Below are 22,671 nucleotides of genomic sequence, written 5' to 3'. Positions count from 1 at the left end.
AAATAAAATCGATTTCACAGGTACCAAGGGAGAAAGCTTAAATATACCTTATTGGAGGTCACACTTTAACTCACAACAGTAACTATTCATTAACAGGATCATTGGATCCCCAGATGTCCCCGCTGTCCATCTACAGGCCCTACCATCCTCCCGAGCTCCAGACCATCCATCTCTCTAAGTGCCTGTTGGATGCTGGTCTCCGTAGGATGTTCCAGAGACCCTCAAGCTCCCAATATGTGACTCTGACCTCGTTGTCTCCATCTTGGTCCTGCCCCCCAACACTTGAGACAAGTGAAAACACACCTGGACACAGTCTTGTGAAAATATGTTCACAGCAGCTTTATTCATAATCAACAAAAACTGGAAACAAACCAAGCGTGCATCAACAGGAAAATGGGTATACAAGGTGCGATACACTGGAATCCTACTCAGCAATCAAGGAACAAACTACTGATATGCACAACAACATGAATGAATCTCAAAAAACTCAATACTGAGTGAAAAAATCCACATGACTACATATGGCAGGATTCTAATTATATAAACCACTTATAATATTTATAAGGTTCATCATTTTCAAATCTTGATCAACTAGTTCTAGCACATTTGTTAAGAAGTCCTACCTTTCCCAATTTAATAGCCTGCGTGCTGCTCAGTGGACGCTGTATAATGTTTGGGTCTATTTATGGACTCTGTTCTGTCCACACCACACTCTCTTGATTACTCTACTTTGTAGTAGTCTGATGTCTCCAAATGTATTCTTTTTCAAGATTGTTTTGCTACTCCAGGTCTTTACATTTCCATATACATTTTAGATTCAACTTGTCAATTTATGTATGTGTAGGTATATATATTTATACATACATATATACATTCATATTTTTTAGTCTGTTGACTGGGATTACTTTAAATCAATATGGAGAGGACTGGCATCTTAACAATACTGTGTCTTCCCATCCGTGAACATTGTATATTTCTTTATTCATTTGGATCGTCTTAATTTTGCTCAGCAGTGTTCTATATTTTTCAGTGTGGAAGTATTGCATTCTTAAGTAAAAGAATATCACTTGGTAGTTTATGGTTTTTGGTGTTGTTATAAATGGCCTGGGGTCCGTTTGTAGGAAATTTTTAATGCCTCATCCAATCCCTGATTTCTTTCCACCAAGGCTACTTTATGAAGTGACTGCTGTGATACACTCCTTTCTTCATTTGGGTGCTGTAAGAGAATGTTAGGACCATGTAGTTTCATTCACCAGATGGTCATGTGATCATTTGGGAACCTTCCTCACTCATTTGGTTTGTCTCTGTAGGGGGAGATCCTTGAGGTGCTGCTTGAATTTCCTATCTCAGCCCAGAAGTCCACCTCTTGAGCTCAGCTTTCAAAGACAGAAGCTGATGAAGGTTGAATGGAGGACATTCCAGTAGGAGGCACCTCAACAAGAAAGGTCTGAGGTCTGATGCTGTTCCCCTCCAGAGCCAGGAGAAACTCACAGTAGGACCTTTCTGTTTAAACACAGGGCTCCAGCGTGTGTTCTGCATACACTTTGTGGCAGATGCTCCAATAGGATTTTACTCCCAGAATTCTCAACATGAACTTGCAGGTAGGGCTTCTCATCCATATTTCAGAGAGCAGGAAAATGAGGCATAGAGTGGTAGGTGCTGGTCTGTCACTTGCTTAACAAAGGGACAGAGTGTGGATTCTAATTTGAAACTCTTTGATGCCAAAGCCTATGTTCTTTACAGTATTTAGGGAGATTTTAGCTCTACAGGAATGAGCACACGACTTTTTCTTTGCCCCGCGGGGGCCATCATCCCTCAAGCTAGGGCTGGGTCTCTGCAGTTTCTCACGTATGGATCTTGATCTCTGAGGACTCACAACCAGCATGGTCCTGTTCCTGTGGGTCCCGAGGCTTCATCCCACGAAAGCTGAGGGATGCGCAACGGAGCTCTTCTTCCTGCCCTGAGCAAGGGGCAAGCACATCTGAGAGAGGGTGGGCTGGGAGGCTGCCAGCCTAGGATTTCACCAGGGGACCCTGAGTGGAGGGAGAGAGAAGGGAGTCAGAGAGGAAAAGCAGGGACAGGATAAAGCAGAGAGTGTCCAGGAGGGAAGCCCAGGAATTCCCTCATCCATTCATCCTAGGCACATCATGGTTGAGATCGCCTTCATTCATGCTTTCCTCACATATTTAATACTTAGGAGCACTTTATCTGGTGTTTGCTAATCTCATTAACTTCCCACAAAAAACCCATAAAGAAGATATTACTATTATCTCTATTTTATAGATATGAAAACTGAGGTTGAACCAAGTAAGTAGCTTGCTCAGAGTCCCTGGTGAAACCAGGATCCAATCTAGTTGTTTCTGACCCCAAAGCCTGAGGCCCCCTGTGTGTGAGGCCCTGAGCTGGGTACTGGATGTACTTTGATGGACACGGTAGACACAGACGCTGACCTCTTACAGTATACTCTTTAATTGAGGGAGGTGGCAAAAAAAATGAGTTAAACAAATATCTACTTCTGAATTATATTATGATGGACAGGAACTAAGTGAGGAGAAATACAGAGCCTTGATTCAGGCATGGTACTTGCCCTTGGAAAGGTCACAGTTTGGTGGCAGGACAAGTCAGTCAAAGAAATTATGTCCCTGTGGTAGGCAGAATAACACCCCCCAAATATGTTCACACTCTAATCCCATGGAAGCTGTGAATGTGTTACCTTACATAGCAAAAGGGACTTTGCAGATGGAATTAAGTTAAGAATATTGAGATGGGGAGATTCTCCTGGATTATATTGGTGGGCCCAATGTAATCACAAGGGTCTTGACAAGAGAAAGGAGGCAGAGAGAGAGTTGAAGATGCAGGAAGGAGCCATGAAACAAGGAACGCAGGCGCCCTCTAGAGGCTAGAAAAGGCAAGAAAATGCGTTCTGCCCTGGAGCCTCCAGAAGGAACTCAGTCCTGCCTGCCAACGCCTTCATTTTAGCCCAGTGAAACCCATTTTGGACTTGTGACCTCCAGAACTGTAAGATGATAAATTTATGTTGCTGGAAGCCACTAAATTTGTGTAAATTCATTACAGCAACAAGAAGCTAATACAGACTCATATAGAAGAGAGTGACAGGTGCTGCCTGAGGAGCATCCTTCTTTGCTGTTCCCTTGACAAGAGAACACTTGACCAAAACTGTTAACGTTTTCGCTCCTCCCATTCTCTCCTAATTATTCAACTAAGATTCATACGCGCACAAAACCACTTCCTAACTCTGCTATTATCCAGAATACCAGTGACCTCTGCTAGTGAAATCCAAATGGCCATCTTCAGTCCTCACCTCTCTGGACTTTGCACCAGCATGTGACCCAGGAGCATGTCTTCCCTAAACTAAAGCCCTTCCTTACTTAACTACAAGATGTCACACTTTTCAGTTTCCATAAACCTCATTGGCAGCCCCGTTGCTGGTTGCTCTCCAATCAAATGGGGAAGGAAGAGCAATAGAGAAGAGAGGAACAGCCCATGCAAAGACCCAGCGGTAAAAGTAAACTTGTTCTGGTTGATGATGATGAAAAGTCCAGTGTGGACAGAGCAAAGGGTGGGAGACAGGAGGAGTGGCCGGAAGTGGACTGGACAGTGGGACTGGAATCAGGGTGTGGTAAGTGAGGCACTTGCCTAAAATGGAAAATTAAAAGGGGAGCCAAAAACCCAGGTGAGTGCAATAAGTAACATTTGAATGCAAGATTTTTAAATCAAAAGGAATGCAAAAAGAAAACCATGGAGGACAAAATATCAAATGTAAACAACTCAGTCTTAGGAAGAGTGCCCTTCTAACCAATTGGAGCCTGAGGCAGAAGGAAATATGTGTGCCCATATTTATGTTTTCATGTACTTTTAATGGTCACTTTTTCCAGAACATTTAAATAATTGAAATATTATTGGAAACCTGAAAAGTGGTATGTATTATAACATTATTTTAAGTTTAAGAGTTTATGTGTATCCAAACACATTATTTATTTATTTATATAGAAATTTACTATAATTCTGCTTTCCTGGATTTACCGGAAGTAAATACAGAGGGAATATTTTCAAAATCTCCTCTGCTTCTCTTGTTTTCAACTGCGAATGCTGCCATGTGTGATGAACAATTTCTGTTCATCAATTTATCACTCTTACATAATTATTAACTCACTTCAGTCTACTGATCCTGTCATTGTTTAGATTTTTGATATTTTGCTCATCATAGATTTTTTTCATTAGTTTTGATTTTTTTTAAAAAATAGTACATTAAAGTATTATCTTGATGACTGAGATTTTGGAGATCATTTTAAGTTTTGCATATGAGGAGAGTGCCTTGCTCTCCTCACCCTGAACCAGAATATGCAGGGCTGCAGGCTGAGGAGTTTGAGCTTTATTCTTTAGGTCAGGGTTCAGCAAACTACATAAAGCCCCTGGGTGAAATGTGGCCCACTGTCTGTGTTTATAAATAAAGTTTTATTGGAACACAGCCATGCTCATTCATTTACATATAGTCTAAGGCTGCTTTCTTGTTGCAGTAACAGAGTTGAAGGGCTGCAAGAGAGAATTTAAGGCCCACAATCCAAAAATATTTACTGTCTGACCCTTGATGGATAAATTTTGCCAGCCTCTCCTCTAGATGATGGGGGCAAATACATGTTCAAATGCAGAGGAACTGGACCATGATGGCTTTCAGATGATCGCTCTGTGTAGGGCAAGGGAGGTGAGAAGCAGGAAGGTGAGGAGTCCAAGAAAGAAATCCTGAAGCCTCAGCAATGATGGGGATCAAGATGGGGAGACAGGGAAACTGATGCTAGCTGCTCTTAGGACAAAAAATGGACAAGACATGGTGAATTTTTGACTTTAGTAGAAGAAAAGGATAGAGAGAAAGTGACTCCTCCATGCCTGGCCTGAAGGAAAGAGGAAGGAGCTGTCATGCTGTCAGCAAGATGCGGATCTGACTTGGGGGAAAGAGGAGGAGGAGGAGGAAATGAGAGCATCTTTGGTCATGCTGAGTGAGGCAATCCAGGGGGCCATCCTGGGGGGAGATGTCCAGGCAGGATGCTGCATGGGGAGATGCCAGGTCACTCACCTGAGAGACTGACCCCGTGACTTAATTTGCACTTTCCATGTCTGTGTCCCTCACCCCTGCTGCTGGCCTTGTTGCTTCCTTCCTGCGGCGCCTCACTCTGAGTGAAGAGACCAGAGAACCTTTCAGCCAGACCAGCTCAGGGTGCTGTGAGCACACTGACCCTCTCCTCTGTTCTCTCTTAAGGGCCTGGAGGGGTGACTGAAGTGGGAGAGGGGTGGTCCTGACACATATACCCCAGAGTTGAGTAGACAGGCTCCACCCTCCTGGACAGTGGCCCAGAGGTTTGTGACAGACTCACCCAGGTGCCCAGGGACTTCTTTCCTGCCCCTGCTTCAAGCTCTTGACTCACCCAGTCCCTTCAGCTCTGGGCTCTGTGGCTGCCTGCCCTTCCCACCCCAGGGCTCTCCCTCCCTCCCCAGGGTCACTGCTCACATGATGACGAAGATGCAGAAGGACAGGAAGAGAAGGGTTTTAGCACCTGCTCCCCCGACAGCCCCCAGCATCACTCCTGGTAAAGGACATGCTTTTCCTGCAAACAGATTGGGTTATTAGTGATTCCCCTCTGAGAACTCGGTCTCTTCTCCTGACACTTCACGTAGGTCCCTAGACTTCTGTGTTGAGGCCACTTTGCCAGATGCAAAAAAAAGGGACATTGAACTGGGGGCAGGTGGAGGGGGCAGGGTTAGAGTGAGGAGAGTGAGGCATACAAGTGAGGCATACAAGAGCAGGTTTGCAGCCTGACTTTACTTAAAAAGGTGATATTTTGTTCCTTGTGGAATTTATTTTGCATTCATTTTATTTTTTAAAAACTATTGCATTGTAATATTATTTCTTTTGATTCTGGAGGATTTTTTGACTTCTCCTTAAATTTTGTGCCCATGGTAAAAGCCTCACTCTCCTGAGACTTGTTCAACCTGCAAAGGAAGGACCTTGTGTCCCCAGACACACCTGTCCAGGCCCCAGCCCCTCTCCTCCAAGACCCACCTCTTTCACTGGCCTTTCCCTCCCAGCCCTCACCCCACGCCACACCCCTGGCCTGGAAGGAAGTGGACAGTGACACTGAGTCCAGGAAAATTCAGGCCTCACAGCAGAACACAGACCAGAGTTGAGCTCTGTTGAAGCTCACGGGGCTGCTCAGTAGACTGTGAGGGTGGGGTGGGTGTTGTCTCCTCCTCCAGCCCTCCTCCCAACCCACCGGTGCACTCACTCTGCACAGAGAGGCTCAGGGAGATGTGCAGGGAGCCCTGAGGGTGCTGAGCTTGGCAGGTGAATTTGCCTTCGTGACTTGACTCCACCTGGGGCAGCTCCAGGACCCCGAGGTTCAAGGACTGTGAGGGGCTCAGGGTCTGGCTCCCATGGGCCCAGCTCAGCCTGGCAGGGGGGTTGCTGTCGGCAACACAGACCAGGCGCAGGGACTGGCCCTCCTGGACTGAAAGAGATGAGCCACTCTCCAGGGTTGTGGGTGCTGGGAAGAAGAGAGAGAGGGTCAGAGCCACAAAGAGGTGGAGATAAAGAGGAAGGATACAGACAGAGACTGGATGAGGACAGACACAGAGATGTAAGCGGAAGTTCAGGAAAACACACACTTTCATCCCTCATGGGTGGGAATGTAAACTTATTCTCCCTCTGAAAAGAACCACGTGGAGAAATCTCTTGAAATTGGAAAGAATATAGGAAGCAGCTATATTTTGCTTATAGGAATCTTTCCCACAGACATATTTGTGAAAGGAGACACACGCTTGTTCATTGCAGTGTTTCTGCCAGTAGAATAAGATTAATGCCATGATTTTCCATTAACAGAAGATGCGTGCAAACTCAGAATCCATCCAGACGATGGAATACTGCACAGTCGTGGGGAAGAATGAGGACAACTGGGCTACTGATATCAAAGGACAACTTAGATCCTTTATGTGAACAAACCAAGGCTCAGAGCAGCGTATGGACACTGATCTCTTCCCTATAGGGGACCGGGCATCAGAAGGACAGACTCTGCTGTACGTTATGAATTTTGGACCGTGTGAATATATTACCTATTCAAAGGTACTTAAGTAAGCAATTGTTGGAGAAAATAAAAAGACAAGGCTGGAACAGTCACCAAAAGACTGATGATTAGGGGTCTCCAGAGGCGGGATCTGCCATGTGAATTGCCCTTTTCCCTTGTGGAGCTGAGGGGATTGGAGAAGGCTGAGGGGAGTGAGGGGCCGATGGGGACAGCTTCTCACAGAGGCCATGGGGGCTAAGGATGGGAGGGACCACAGGGTTCACCCACAAGCCAGTCTCTGGGGTGAATCCAGGGACCTGGCCTTGCCCTGAGCTGGAAGAGGTCCTGCTCCCTACAGCCCGGGAGGGGGCTCCTTCCTACCTGTGCTGTTTCCAAGGAAGATAGTTACGGTCAAGTTCTGCGGAGGGTCTGGGAGAGAAAGACACACATAGGTGTTGAGGGCTGGGTAGACGTGGGCCCTTGTCCCCAGGAGCTGCAAATATGGGGGAAGGATAGAGGCGGGCCACCTCCTGACCCCCTCCCAGCCTGGATTCTGCGACCCCACACCAGTGTCTGAGGCCATCATACCTCCATCCCCACTTCCCTCAGGATCACATCAGGAATGGGGCATCCTGGCCCAGCACTCACAGGACACGTCGAGGAGGACAGTCCTTGTCCTGGTCACTCCAGCCCCAGGCAAGTTCACCTGACATGCGAGGCTGGTGCCATGGTCCTGAGGCCGTGGGGTGAGGGTGAGAACCGAGGAGCGTTGGGTCCTGGGGCCCAAGGCGGTGAGGGCTGATGTCATCCAGGAGAAGATGGGGGGTGTTGCCTGCTCACAGGCCCAGGGCACAGAGCAAGTCAGATTCATGGGGTGACCAGAATGCAGGGTCCCCTGGATGAGAATGTCAGGTAAGTGGGTCAGGGCTGGCGGGAGAGAGGGAGATGTAGGGATCAGGATGGAGGGTCTGAGGTGCAGCCCTGAGAAAAGCCTCCAACTTTGGTCCAGCTCCTCCCTCTAAACTCTGACACGCTTTACCCCCAAAACCTCCCAGGAGTGAGGTCTTATCCAAGTCCTTCCACTGAGGCCTCTCCTGGAGCCCTCTCCTTACCTATCACATGCACAGAGAGATAGTCTTCTATGTAATTCCATTTTTGTTTTCCTCTCACCACTCGATAAAAGTATGTTCTGTTGTCTGTCCTCCTGGCATCTCTGATGTCCAGGGAGCAGTTGTAGGTATGGGGGTTCCCAAGAAGGTGGAATCGGCCCTGGGTCTCCTCCTGCACTTTTCTATCTGGGTCATTTGTGGCCACAGGAGCGTCCTGGTTTGTTTTGGCCCCTTCCCAGAACCAGTAGCCATGAGCTGGGGTAGAGTCGTTCCAGCCAACCTGGGGATAGGTGAAGAAGCAGGGTACTCGCACACACAGACCCTCCGGCACCACCACCGTCCTCTGTACTCGCAGCTGGTAAGCCTGGTAATATCTCCAGGGCTCCCTCTGGCCCTCAGCCCCCTCCCTCCACCAGAGCATGGCCATCAGCAGCAGCAGCAGCATATCTGGTGTTGGAGATGCCAAATTTCCTGACAAAAGTTGTTTCTCAGGGTTCTCTCTCAGGAAATAAAAGTTCAAGATTTAGAGGAGGCTCCAACAGGAAGCTGAGGGTGAGGGCAGAACACTGACCCTCCTCAGAGGAGGAAGTTCACCCCAGACACTGTGGGGACTGGGACAGGCCTTATAGTCAACCATCCACCACCCACATCCAATCCTGGGGACCCTGGGCCAGGGAGGGTGAGAGCCTCACCCAAATTCACACCCCACGCAGGGCCCTAGTCCCATCTCCTGTCTCTTGCCTCCCTGTGGATGCTCTTCCCCTTGGAGGGTCATTTTCTGCAAAGTGAAATATGTTTCCTCTGGTCAAACTTGTTGAATCACAGGCTGTGGCTGTCTGTGGAGGTTGGTCCGGCCAAGGGTTGGACTCACGGACACAGGAGATGTGGGAGGCTGACTGTCCTCACTCCCTGAGAATCCACATGACGGGTGTCCCCTCCCTGCTCATGAGGTCTCACACCAACCCCAGACGCTGCCCTGAGATTCAGTGTCCAGTGGGGAGACAATAGGTGTCCCAGCACCAGAACCTCCCTGTTACGGGGACACATGGAGACACGTGAAGTAGACACGTAGTGAGGAACGCCAGCCTGGGGGTCCCCCACCCTCAGGGACGGTGAGGATTTTGTGAGAGAAGAGGCATGCACTTTAATTCACCGAGTTTATTTTCAGTGACCACGGGGTGGGCAGAGGTGGTGGGAATTCTGGGAGGTGGTGCCTCCTCAGACCCATGTTGGTTTCCTTGAGACTATTTTGGGGGAAACGTAAGACACATACACAGAAGTGCCCCCACAAGCTCAGTGGTTCACCACAAAATGAACACACTCAAGATATAGAACATGGGGAGCACCTAGGACCTCCCCCTTGGTCCTCCTCCATATCGTGAATGCCTACTCCCTCGGAGGAGCCGCAACTTCACTGTGAAGCCAATTGTTTCCTTGCTTTTCTCTGTAGTTTTATCATCTGAGCATGCTGTCCTTAATACTATGGCTTTGTGCATGCTTTTTTTTTTTAAAAGACTTTGTATACATGGAAAAAATTACAGTGTTTTCTTCTATTCAACTTCATGAATCTGTCCAATCCATATTATTCCATTCCCAGAACTATTACCCAACCCCCTGAGTAGCGTCAGTGCTGTGATCATGGAGAAGGAAGGTGCAGGGTGTGAGCATGCATAGGCCCTCCCACACCATCACCATTTCCTGAATTTTCAGCTGGAATCTCATCCTGCAGCCCTCCCCCTCTCCTGGGCCCCCCTGTCCTGGCCACTCACTCTCTCCCTGCAGGAGCAGTTGCCGAATCTGTGATCAGAGGGTTTGGTCATGCCCAGCCTGTTCCCCATGGTCCCCAATTTGCAAAAAATAGCATAAAAATGGGAAGGAGAGACATGGGGAAGCCACCGAGAATCTAACTGTGTGCAAAAGAGGAACTTACGACTCACACGCCATCAACGCTGTGGGGCCAGAAGCGACCCCATCCTGGAACTAGTATATTTGGTATATTTACTTCTTCTTTTCAAGGCATTTATTTTCTCTCTCATTTTGATCCCATAGGACATATGGTTTTATCCTGTTTTATTTTATTTTTTTTTAGTCCTCTAAATTTCATTCTCACTGGTTGTTTTTAAGAGGAGATGTTCTATACTTAATATGTCACAAATGAGGCTGGGCATTTATTTTGTTTTACTTATTTTATTTATTTATACTTTATCTTGAATGAAAATACTATAACATCACTACCTTGAGGATGATCAGGCTTTCCAGTTCTTTGTAATTGGTAACTGGTAAAACCTTCTAGTATAGAGATCAGTAGAGCTCACACCTCTGCTTAGAACTTTTCAGTGGCCCACCCCCTCATCTTCTCTACAACAGCATTGCTCAGCCAATTTCTCACCCGAATGTGCCAAACTGATGAAGCTCACACAAGAGTCTCAAACTCTGGAGACCACATCCTTTGAGGCACATGGAAGAGTTGGGGGAAGTAACCAAAGTCTGGCTGCTGTTATAAGGAAGAAAGTGCAGTGGATTTATTCCCAAAAAAAGAGACATAATTTTCCCACAGAGTCACTTCCTCCCAGTCATCTTCTTTTTCAACTTCCTCAAACAAAGCAAGCAGTAGGAGAACAGAGTTGTGAAATGTCAGTATTGTAGTTTCTCTGTTTACTACATCCTCCCGGTTTTCTGATGAGGAACCAGCAAAATGTTTCAGTCTTACATAGTAATATGTTGATCACAAGTGACAGAACCCTCAGTCTATCCCAGTAATGGAGGATTTTGTAGGAGTACTCTGACATCTTCATATCAATAAGAAGAGCAAAACCACCTGTTGGGAAAGACAGTCTTCCTGAGTCTCTCTTATTCCTGCACGTCTTGCTGGGTCTGCCCAAAACATGATGCTCTGACTGCTCCTTACCTGGTCAAGTTCTCAGGGCTGTGTTTTCAGGGAGCAACCTTGAAGAGTGAGCTCACGTCTTCCTCCAGGACAAAGAGCAGTCTTCCTTACTGCTCACTATAAAAGGAGTAGGTTCTCTGAGTTGCCTGTCTTTGCCACCCAGGGACCTATCAACCTGACTCACGTTTCTCTGGGGCTTATCCTATCAACAAAATTTTCTGAACTGCTCTGGGAGTCAAAACAAACCTAATCCTTGCCCCCATGGGCTCACCACCTAGCAGGATATGTGGAGAACTGCAGATGCCGTTATAGACAACGTAGGGGTAGTTAAGATAGTGCTGGGGTCAGAACGAAGTCCTGGGCTTGCGACAGAGATTTTGCAAGCTACTGCAGCATATTTGTTAACTTCTAAAATATTCACTGGTAGTTTACTATGTGTCAAGCATCGTTCTTGGTGAACAAAACAGACAAAAATGCCTTCATCCAGTATCACAGATCAGGCATATACTTGCCCCTGAGAATGGGCAATGAGGAAACATTGTCCAGGCAAGGCCTCAGAGTTGGGCACAGGTAGATAAAGAAGAGAGGGCAAGGCTGGAAGATCTGCTCCTTTCCTCTCCAAGAACAGGCTGGGGAGGGAGGGAGGAATGCAGGGGAGAAAGAATGGAAAAAAACGAAAAGAAAAAATAAAAGAAAGAAAGCGGGCAGGAGGGAGGAAGAAAGAGTAGAGAGAAAGAGAAAGAGAGAGATAGAGATTCCTTCCCGGCTGAATCTATGACAGTGTGGTTGGCAGGCCTAGAAACTGTGGTCATCACTGCTCTTAGGAACCGCTTAGCTGTTTGGATGTTCACAAAGCAGTAAAGACAGTGGACCCACTTATTGCATTGGGGTCATCTATCTGAATTCAGCCTGATCTCTCCACTCTCTGGCCTGTGTGGCTTTGAGCAGCTCACCCAAGGCTCCTCTGTGACATGGGGATAGGGCTGACTCTCTTCAGAGTCATTGTGAGGAGTGAATGAGACACCACAGGCGAGGCATTAACACACAGCAGGTGCTGAGCAAATGTATTAGTTCCCTAGAGCTGCTGTGACTATTTACCACAAACTGGGTGGCCTTAAACGGCAGAAATTTATTCTCTCACAGTTGTGGAGGCTGGAAGACCAAAATCAAGGTTTCAGCAGGGCCAGGCTCCCTCGGAAAGCCCTAGGGGGAATCCTTACTCGTGTCTTGCTACTTCTGCTGGTTGCCGTTAACCCTTGGCATTTCCTGCCTTGTGGCAACATAACTCCAATCTCTGCCTTCTTTGTCACATGGCCTTCTTCCCTACATGTGTCTGTGTGCAAAGTTCCCTATTTGTATAAGGACAGCAGCCACTGGATTTAGACCCCCTCTAATCCAGTCTGACCTCATATTAACTTGATTATATCTGCAAACAACCTATCTCCAAGAAAAAAATTGATTTCACAGACATCACAGGTAAGAACTTGAACATATTTTGGGGGGAACACAATTCAACCCACAACAGTAGGTATTCATTGTAAGGTTTATGGACCCCCTTGTGTTCCCACTGTCCATCTCCAGGCCTTGCCTTCCTCCTGAGCTCAAGACCATCCATCTCTCTAGCTGCCTGCTGGATGCTGGTCTCCATGGGGATGTCCCAGAGACCCTAGAGCTCCCAACATGTGGCTCTAACCCCATTGTCTCCATCTTGGCCCTGTCCCCCAACATTTGAGAGAAATAAAAACATACCTGAACACAGTCTTGTGCAAATATGTTCCCAGAAGCTTTATTCCTAATCACCAAATACTGGAAACAAACCAAACATTCGTCAACAGAAAAATGGGTAAACAAAGTGTGGTACACTAGAATCCTACTCAGCTATAGCAGAACAAAATACTGATATGTACATAACATGGATGAATCTCAAAAAACTCAACACTGAGTGAGAAAAAACACAGGTATATACTTCATGATTGCAATTCTATAAACCAATTGTAATATGTATAATGTTCACTTTTTCCAAAGCTCTAGCCACTTTTTCTATCATATTTGTTAAGAAGTCCTTCTTTTCCCAATTGAATAGACAAGGTGCTGTTCAGTGGGCCATATATAATGTGTGGGTCTATTTATGGACTCTGTTCTGTCCACACCACACACTCTTGACTACGCTACTTTACAGTAATGTCTGATTTCTCCAGTTGTATTCTTCCTTTTCAAGATAATTTTGCTATTTTAGGTCCTTCATATTTCCATATAAACTTTAAAATCAACTTGTAAATTTACATGGATATATACATTTATACATACATATATATATATATACAAATATATATCTGTTGACTGGGATTACTTAAATCAATATACAGAAAACTGACATCTAACAATATTGTGTCTTCCAATTCTTGAGCATGGTATATTTCTTCATTTACTTAGGTCTTCTTTAATTTCTCTCAGCAATATTCTGTATTTTTCAGTGTGGAAGTTTTGCATCTTTTAAAAAGTAATTAGTCCCTGGTGCCTTATATTTTTGTGCTTTTATAAATGGCCTGGTGTCTATGTGTAGGGAACTTTTAATGCCTTGTCCAGTCCTTTGATTTCTTTTCATCAAGACTATTTTATGAAGAGATTGCTGTGATATATTCATTCTTCATTTGGGTGTTGTAGGTGAAATGTGAGATCATGATGTTTCATCCATCAGATGGTTGTGTGATCATTTGGGAACCTTTCTCATTTGTTTGGTTTGTTGCTATCGGGGAGACCGTGAGCTGCTGCTTAACTTTCCCTTCTGAATCCAGAAGTCCACCTTTTGAGCTCCATTTTCAGAGACAGATGAAGTCAGACGAAGGTCCAGTGGGAGGACATTCCAGGGGAAAGGAACTCAAGGTTTAAGGTTTGAGGTCTGATGCTGGTCCCCTCCAGAGCCAGAAGATACTCCTTGTAGAACCTTTCTGTTCAAGGCGCAGGGATCCAGCATGTGTTCAGCATACACTTTTTGGCAAGTGGTCTGAAAGGAGTTTAGCGCCGGAATTCTCACCACAAAATTTCAGGTAGGGCTTCTCATGCCTGTTTCACAGAGCAGGAAACTGAGGCACAGAGAGTTAGGGGCGGGTCTGTCTGCAAAGCAGCAGAGTGAAGATTCTAACTTGAAACTCTTTGTTTCCAAAGCCTGTGTTCTTTACAATTTTATAGGGAATCTAACTCTATGGGAATCAGCTCTGACATTTTCTTTGCCCCTCCGGGGCCATGATCCCTCAAGCCAGGGCCGAGTCTCTGTAGCTTCTCACTTGTGGAACTTGATCTCGGAATACTCACTACCAGTGGCCTCCTGTTCCCACAGGCCACTAGGTTTCATCCAATGAAAGCTTAGGGATGCATAATGAAGCTCTTCTTCCTCCTCTGAGCAAGGGGCAGCCACATCTGGGGTAGGATGGTCTGGATGGCTGCCTGCCTGGGATTCCATCCAGAGACCCTGAGTAGAGGGAGAGAGAAGAGAGTCAGTGCAGAAGAGCAAGCACAGGATAAGGCAGAGAATGTCCAGGAGGGAAGCCCCAAAATTCCCTCCTCTGTTCATCCCACACACATTTTGCTGAGATCTCCTTCATTCATGCGTTCTTTAAATATTCAATACTTAGTGAGCACCTTATTTGGTGCTTGCTAATCTCATTAACTTCCCACAACAACCCTATGAGGAAGATATTAGTATTGTCTCTATTTTAAGGATATGAAAACAAAGGTTGAACCAAGTAAGCCACATGCTCAAAGTCCCTGGTGAAACCAGGATCCAATCTAGTTCTTTCTGACCCCAAAGCCTGAGGCCCCCTGTGTGTGAGGTCCTGAGCCGGGAGCTGGATGTACTGTGAGGGACATGGTAGACACAGATTCTGACCTCTTATAGCTTACTCTTTAATTGAGGCAGGCAGCAAAAGATGAGTTAAATAAATATCTAGCTGTGAATTACGATACAATGGACAAGAACTGGGTAAGTGAGATGGAATTGCAGGGCCTTGATTTGGGCATGGCACCTGCCCTTAGGAATCTCACAGATTGGTGGGAGGACAAGTCAGTCAAAGAAATTGTATCCCTCTGGTAGACAGAATAACAGTGCCCCAAAGGTGTTCATGTCCTAATTCCCTGGAACCTGTGAATGTGTTACCTCACAGAGCAAAAGAGACTATGCAGATAGAGTTAAGATAAGGATACTGAGATAGGGAGGTTTTTCTGTATTATTTGGGTGGGCCCAATGGAATCATGAGTGTTGACAAGTGAAAGAGTGAAAAAGGAGGCAGAGAGAGATTTGAAGATATTATTCCCATGGCCTTGAAGATGGAGGAAGGGACCATGAACCAAGGATGCAGGTGCCCTCTAGAGGCCGGAAAAGACAAGAAAATGCATTTTCCCCTCAGCCTCCACAAGGAACTAGGCCCTGCCTGCCAAAGCCTTAGGTTTAATCCAGTAAAACCCAGTTTGGACTTGCAACCTCCAAAACTGTAAAGTAATAAATTTATGTTGCTGGAAGCCACTAAATTTCTTACAGCAGCAGCAAGAAGCTCATACAGACTCACACAGGGGAGAGTGACAGGTGCTGCCTGGGGAACATCCTTCTTTGCTGTTCCCCTTGACAAGAGAATGCTTCCCCAGAATTAATAATGTTTGTGCTCCTCCCATTCTCTCTTGATTATTCAAATTAAGATTCACACACACACAACCATTTCCCCACACTGCTATTATCCAGCACACCAGTGACCTCTGCTAGTGAAATCCAAATGGCCATCTTCAGTCCTCACCTCTCTGGAATTTGCAGCAGCAGATGACCCAGGTGCATGTCTGCTGTAAATGAAAGCTTTTCTTTACTTAACTGCAAGACATCACCCTTTTCTCAGTCCATCAAACTCACTGGCTGCCCCATTGCTGCTTGATCTCCAACGAAATGGGAGCAAAGAGCATCACAAGAGGGAGGAACAGCCCATGCAAAGACCCAGAGGCACAAATTACTTGTTCTGGTTGATGATGATGATGATGACGAAAAGTCCAGTGTGGGTGAGGCAAAGAGTGGGAGGCGGAGGCAGTGTCAGGAAGTGGACAAACAGCGGGGCTGGGATCAGGGTGAGGCAAGTGAGGCACTCGCCCAAAATGCGAAATTAAAAGGGGAACCAAAAACCTCAGTCGTTGAGATAAATAACATTTGAGTGCAAGACTTTTAAAAACCAAAAATCGAAAAAAGCAAGTGGAGAACAACATCTCAAAAATTCGGATAACCCAGGATTAGCAAGAGCTGCCTTCTGAACCAACTGGAGCTTGAGGCAGAATATATATATTCTGCTCCTATATACATGTTTTTATGTATTTTTAATGTTCATTTTTTTCAAGAATATTGAAACATTACTGAAAACTTGAAAAGTGCTGTGTATTAAAATATTGTTTTAAGTTTGAAGGTTCTATGTGCACCCAAACCAGAATTTGTTACAATTGTGCTTTTCTGGCTTTCTGGAAGCAAATGCAGAAAGAATATTTTCAAAATCTCCTTCTCTGCTTCTATCATTTTCAACTGAAAAGCCACCATGTGTGACAATTTCTCTTGACCAAGTTATTATCTTAAATAATTATTAACTAACTTCAGTCTACTGATCCTAACATTATTTAGATTTTTGATACTTTGCTCATCATGGATTTTTTCATTAATTCCAAATTTTTTAAGACAATGTATTAAAATTTCGTTTATCTCTATTACTGAGATTCCTGGCATTGCATTAAATTTTGCATCCTAGGCAACTGCCTCACTCTCCTCACCCTAACCCCGGCCCTTCTAGAGAGGTAGGTGCTAAGAGAGAAGATTATACAGGGCTGCAGGCTGAGGAGTTTTGGCTTCATTCTCTAGGTCACGGGTCGAAAAGGTACAGTCCATGAGTCAAATCTGGCCCACTTCCTGTGTTTGTAAATAAAGTTTTATTGGAACACAGCCATGCTCATTCATTTACGTATGGTCGATGGCTGCTTTCATGCTGCAACAGCAGGGTTCAGAGGTGTAACAGAGTGTAAGGCCAACAAAGTCAAAAATCTTTACTATCTGACCCTTTATAGAAAATGTTTGCCGGCCTCTGCTTTAGACAATGAAGGCAAACAGATGTTCAAATGCAGAAGAACTGGACAATGATGGCTCTTAGATGATCAGTCTGTGTAGGGCAAGGGAAATGAGAGGCAGGGAGATGACGGCCCAGGAAGGAGATCCTGAATCCTCAGCAATGATCGGGGTCAAGATGAAGAGAGGAAGGCTGATGTCAGCTGCTCTCAGGAAGAAAAATAGACAAGATGTGATTAAGTTTTGTCTGTAGCAGAAGAAAGGGAGGATAGAGAGAAGGTGATTCCTCTGTGCCTGGCCCGAAGGAAAGAGGAGGGGACTGTTGTGCTGTCAGCAAGATGGGGATCTAACTTGATGGGAGGAGGAGATGAGAGCAATGTTGGCTATGCTGAGTGAGGCAACCTAGGCAGCCATCCTGGAGGAGGTATGCAGGGAGGATGCTGGATGGGGAGATGCTTAGGTCACTCACCTGAGAGACTGACCATGTGACAACATTTGCGCCCTCCATGTCCATGTCCCCCATGCCCACTGCTGGCCTTACTGCTTTCTTTTTCCAGGATATCACGCTGAGTGAAGAGAACAGAGAGCCTTTCAGTCTGGCCAGCTCAGGGTGCAGTGGGAAGACTGACCCTGAAGGGGCTGGAGGGAGGACTGAGGTGGGACAAGAGGATCCTGGTCCAGAGATCCCAGGGTTGAGAAGACAGACTTCCCCCTCCCCGCACAGGGAGCAGAAGCTTGTGACACACTCACCCAGGTGCCAGGGACCTCCTTCCTGCCCCCACTTCAGGCTCTTGACCCACTCAGTCCCTCCAGCTTTGGATTCAGGGATTCCATGCCTGCCTGCCCTTCCAACCTCAGGGTTCCCCCTCCCTCCCCAGGATGACTGCTCACATGATGGCAATGACGTAGAAGGAGAGGAGGAGCAGGGTTGTAGCACATGCTCCACTGATGGCCCCCAGTGACGCTCCTGATAAAGGATGTGCTTTTCCTGCAGACAGATTCGATTACTGGGGATTCTCCTCTGAGAACTTGGAGTCTTCTCCTCCCACTCACAGAATGATCTCACACTTTTGTGTTCAGGCCACTTTGCCGGATGCAAAACCAGGAACATGGGGCTGGGAGTGCGGGTTAGGGTGAGGAAAGTGAAGCTTGCAACAGCTGTGTTGCAGTCTGTGTTTATTTAAACTATTGATATTTCGTTTGTCACGGAATTTATTTTGTATTCATTTATTATTTTTAAAAATATTTCATTGTAATGTTATTTCTTTTGATTAATTATGTTTCTTTGGCTTCTACTTAAATTTTGTGAACACAATAAGTGCCTCACTCACCTGAGACTTGTAAGGCACCGCAAAGAATGACCTTGTGTCCCCAGACACACCTGTCCAGGCCCCAGCCCCTCTCTGCCAAGACCCGCTTCCCTCCCTGGCTTCTCCCTCCCAGGCCTATCCCCACCCTACAGCCCTGGCCTGGCAGGAAGAGGACAGTGACACCCTGAGTCCCAGGGAATTTTCCAGGCATCAGAGCTGAGCACAGACCACATCTGAAGTCCCCTTTGAAGTTCAGGGGGCTGCTGGTTGGGCTGTGAGGGTGGGGTGGGTGTTGTCTCCTCCTCCAGCCCCCACTCCCCAAACCGCCGGTGCACTCACTCTGCACAGAGAGGCTCAGGGAGACGTGCAGGGAGCCCCGAGGGTGCTGAGCTTGACAGGTGAATTCACCTTCATGGCTCGAATCCACCTGGGGCAGCTCCAGGACTCCGGGGTTTGAGGGCTGTGAGGGGCTCAGGGTCCGGCTCCCACAGGCCCAACTCAGCCTGGCAGGGGGGTTGCTGTCGACAACACAGACCAGATGCAGGGACTGGCCCTCCAGGACTGAAAGAGATGATGCATTCTTCAGGGTTATGGGCGCTGGGAAGAAGAGAAAGAAGGTCAGAGATACAAAGAGATCCAAAGAGGAAGGATGCAGAAGGAGACTAGATGAGGACAGAGATACAGGCTTAAGTTGAAGTGCAGGAGAACCCACACTTTTCCTCCTTGCTGCTGGGAATGTAAACTTGTCCACCCTCCGTGTAAATCAACTTGGCCATATCTCTCCAAGTTAGTAAGAACATATGAAGTAGCTCTCTTTTGCTTTTGGGAACTCATTCCACAGACATACACAGACACAGTTGTGAAAGGAGACCCAAGACTGTTCATTGTAGTGAATCTGTTAGTAGAATAAAATGAATGCCATGATTTTTCAATTAACAGGAGGTGCCCTACCAAATCAGAATCCATCTCGGCCATGGGATACTGCACAGTGAAAGAGAAGAATGAGGACAGTCTGTCCTACTGATGTCAAATGGCCCCTAAGCTCCTTTAGGTGAACAAACCAAAGCTCAGAAAAGCCTATGGACACGGGTCACCTCCTGGTAGGAAACTGGGCACCTGAGGACAGACTCTGATGTACGTTTTGAATTTTTGTCCATGTGAATATTTTATCTGTTTAAAAGTACTTAAATAAGCAATTGTTGAGGAAAATAAAAAGACAGGGCTGGAAGAGTTATCAGAAGATGGATCATAAGGGGTCTCCAGAGGCAGGATCTGCCATGTGAATGTTGCCCTATTCTCCTTGTGGAGCTGAGGGGATTGGAGAAGTCTGAGGGGGGTGAGGGGCCCACGGGGACAGCTGCTCACAGAGGCCGTGGTGGCTGAGGATGGGAAAGACCAGTGGGTTCACCCACAAGGGAGTCTCTGGTCACCAGGGTTAATCCAGGATGAGGTAGGGACCCAGCCCTGCCATGAGCTGGAAGAGGCCCTGGTCCCTACAGCCCAGGAGGGGGCTCCTTCCTACTTGTGCTGTGTCCAAGGAAGACAGTGATGGTCAAGTTCTGCAGAGGGTCTGGGACAGAAAGACATGGTGGACCCACATCAGTTGTGAAGGCTGGGTAGACATGGGCCCTTGTCCCCTGGAGCTGCATATATGAGGGAAGGGTGAAGGTGGGCGTCCTCATGACTCCCTCCCAGGCTGGATTCTCAGACCCCAAACCCTGTATCCAAGGCCCTGGCCCCCCACACCCCCTACCCTCAGGACCCCATCAGGGACACAGGCATTCTGGCCAAGCACTCACAGTACACATTAAGCTGGATGGTCCTTTTCCTGGTCACTCCAGCCCCAGGCAAGGTCACCTGACAGGAGAGGCTGGTGCCGTGGTCCTGGGGCCGTGGGGTGAGGGTGAGAACCGAGGAGAGGGGGGTCATGGGGCCCAGAGAAGCAAAGGCTGCTGTCCTCCATAAGAAGATAGGTGGTGCGCCCCACTCACAGGCCCAGGGCGCAGTGCAGGTCAGGTTCCTGGGGCGGCCAGACTCCAGGGTCCCCGAGATGAGAATATCTGGCGTGTGGGTCAGGGTTGATGAGGAGATAGGGAGAAAGGAGGATGAGGAGGGATGGTCTGAGGTGTGGCCCTGAGAAAAGCCTCAGGCTTTGTTCCAATTCCTTCCTCCGAGCCCCGAAACACTGTACCCCTAATACCCTTCCATGAGTTGGGCTTATCCCAGGCCTGCCTTAGGACCCCAAGCCTTCCCATGTGGCCTCTCCTGGGGCTCCCTCCTTACCCATCACACGCACAGAGAGATGATTTAATTTGTAATTCCATTTTGCACTTCCTCTCTCCACCCGAAAAAAGTATCATCTGTTGTCCCCCATCCTGGCGTCTCTGATGTCCAGGGAACAGTTGCTGTCCTGAGGGTCCCCGAGGAGGTGGAATCGGCCCTGCGTTTCCTTCTGCACTTTATGACCTGGGCTCTTTATGGCCACTGGAACATCCTGGTCTGTATCGGCCCCTTCATGGAACCAGTAGCCATGAGCTGGGGTAGAGTCATTCCAGCCATCCTTGCCATAGGAGAAGGTGCAAGGCACGTACACACACAGACCCTCCTGCACCACCACCGATGGCTGCACTTGAATCTGGTAATCCATGTAGTTTATCCTGGGCCTCCTCTGGCCCTTGGCCTCATCCCTCCAGCAAAGCAGGGCCAAGAGCACCAGCTGCAGCAGCATATCAAGGGTTGGCTGTGCCAGGTTTCCCAAGATAGTCTGTGTCTCATGGTTCTCTGTCAGGAACTAAAAGCTCAAGAATTAGAGGAGACTTTAACAGGAAGATGAGGGTGAGGTCAGATCAGTGACGCTCCTCAGAGGAGGAACTTCACACCCAGACACTGTCCAAGCTGAGACAGTCCTTGGAGTCAATCATCCTCTGCCCATGTCCACTGCTGGGGACTCTGGGTTGGAAAGGGTGAGAGCCGCATCCAAGTTCACACCCCATGCAGGGACCAAGCCCCATCTCCTGACTCATTTTGATGCCCTTTCCCTTGGAGAGTCAATTTATGCAGAGTGGAAATGAGTCCTTTCTAGTCAGACCTCCTGAGTTACAGCCTGTAAATGTTTGTGGAGGTCAGTCCAGTCAGGAATGTTACTAAGGGACATGGGAAATTAAGGAACTAGACCGTCCTCCCTCCCTCAGCATCCATGTGGTGGGCAAGGCCTCTCTGCTCACAAGGTCACACATCAACCATGGACCCTGCCCTGAGAGTCACTATCCAAGGGGGGAGACAATAGGTATCCTGGCATCTGGAACTCCCTATAACAGAAAGACATAGAGACACGTGCAAGAGACACAGAGCAAGGAATGCCAGCCTGGGGGTCGTCCACCCTCGGGGACTGTGAGGATTTCATGAGGGAAAAGACACTCACCTGAATTCACAGAATATTATTTTTAACTGTGTGGTGGGGGTTGGGAAGAATTGGTGGGAATCCTGGGAGGTGCTGCCACCTCAGACCCAAGTCGTTTTTCTTGAAACATTTTTGGTGGACACATAACACACATGCAGAGAAGTGTTGTCACAAGGGCATTTCAGTGATTTATCACAAAATGAACACCCTCCAAATAAGAGAATGTCGGGAGCACTCAGGACTTCCCCCTGGGTTCCCTCCCTGTCTCCACACCCTACTCCCTCCAAGAAGCCCCACCCTTATTGTAATGCCAATTGATTCCTTGCTTTTCTCTGTAGTTTTATCATCTGAACAGACCGCCTTTAATACTATGGCTTTGTGCATGCTTTTCTTAAGACTTTGTATACATAGAAGATGATATAGTCTGTTTTCTTCAATTCAACTTCACAATATATCCATCCCATATTATCCTCTTCCCAGAATTGTTACCTAAAACCCAGAGTAAGTTAGTGCTGTGATCATGGAGGAGGAAGGTGCAGCGTTTGAGCATGCATAGGCACTCCCATATCATCACCATTTCCTGCATTTTCAGCGGGAAACTCATCCTGCAGCCCCATCCCCCTCCTGAGAACCCGTGTCCTGGCCATTCTTTCTCTCTCTCTGTAGTGGCAATTGCACCATCTGTGGTCAGAAGGGTTGGCCTCACCCTGCCTGTTTCCCATGGTCCCCAATTTGCAAAGAAAATCAGAAGAATGGGAGAGAGAGACACATGGAAGCCACAGAGAGTCAAACTCTTTGAAAAAGAGGAAATATAAC

General features: G+C 47.2%; 2 protein-coding genes across 2 annotated transcripts; both read right to left on the bottom strand.

Annotated features, from left to right (window-relative positions):
• Window positions 1-1,905: 1,905 nt before the first annotated feature.
• On the bottom strand, window positions 1,906-8,627 carry LOC124251211 (sialic acid-binding Ig-like lectin 8). Its single transcript, XM_046683799.1, has 7 exons — window positions 8,186-8,627; window positions 7,722-8,000; window positions 7,455-7,502; window positions 6,288-6,557; window positions 5,525-5,621; window positions 5,093-5,189; window positions 1,906-2,033 (listed from the first exon to the last, which is right to left on the bottom strand). The coding sequence occupies exons 1-6, from the start codon at window positions 8,625-8,627 to the stop codon at window positions 5,114-5,116; spliced, it is 1,212 nt and encodes a 403-aa protein (XP_046539755.1). The 3' UTR covers window positions 1,906-2,033; window positions 5,093-5,113.
• Window positions 8,628-12,882: 4,255 nt separating this feature from the next.
• On the bottom strand, window positions 12,883-21,183 carry LOC124250319 (sialic acid-binding Ig-like lectin 7). Its single transcript, XM_046682126.1, is given in 8 exon segments — window positions 12,883-14,538; window positions 15,854-15,896; window positions 17,615-17,711; window positions 18,037-18,133; window positions 18,783-19,052; window positions 19,978-20,025; window positions 20,255-20,536; window positions 20,742-21,183. Coding segments are annotated over 8 exon segments (1,407 nt in total). The 3' UTR covers window positions 12,883-14,410.
• Window positions 21,184-22,671: the final 1,488 nt, after the last annotated feature.

Source organism: Equus quagga, chromosome 13 (assembly GCF_021613505.1).
Source record: "Equus quagga isolate Etosha38 chromosome 13, UCLA_HA_Equagga_1.0, whole genome shotgun sequence".
Lineage (NCBI taxonomy): Eukaryota > Metazoa > Chordata > Mammalia > Perissodactyla > Equidae > Equus > Equus quagga.
The sequence above is the reverse complement of the archived record's forward strand: the minus strand, read 5'-3'. Positions and strand labels throughout refer to the sequence as shown.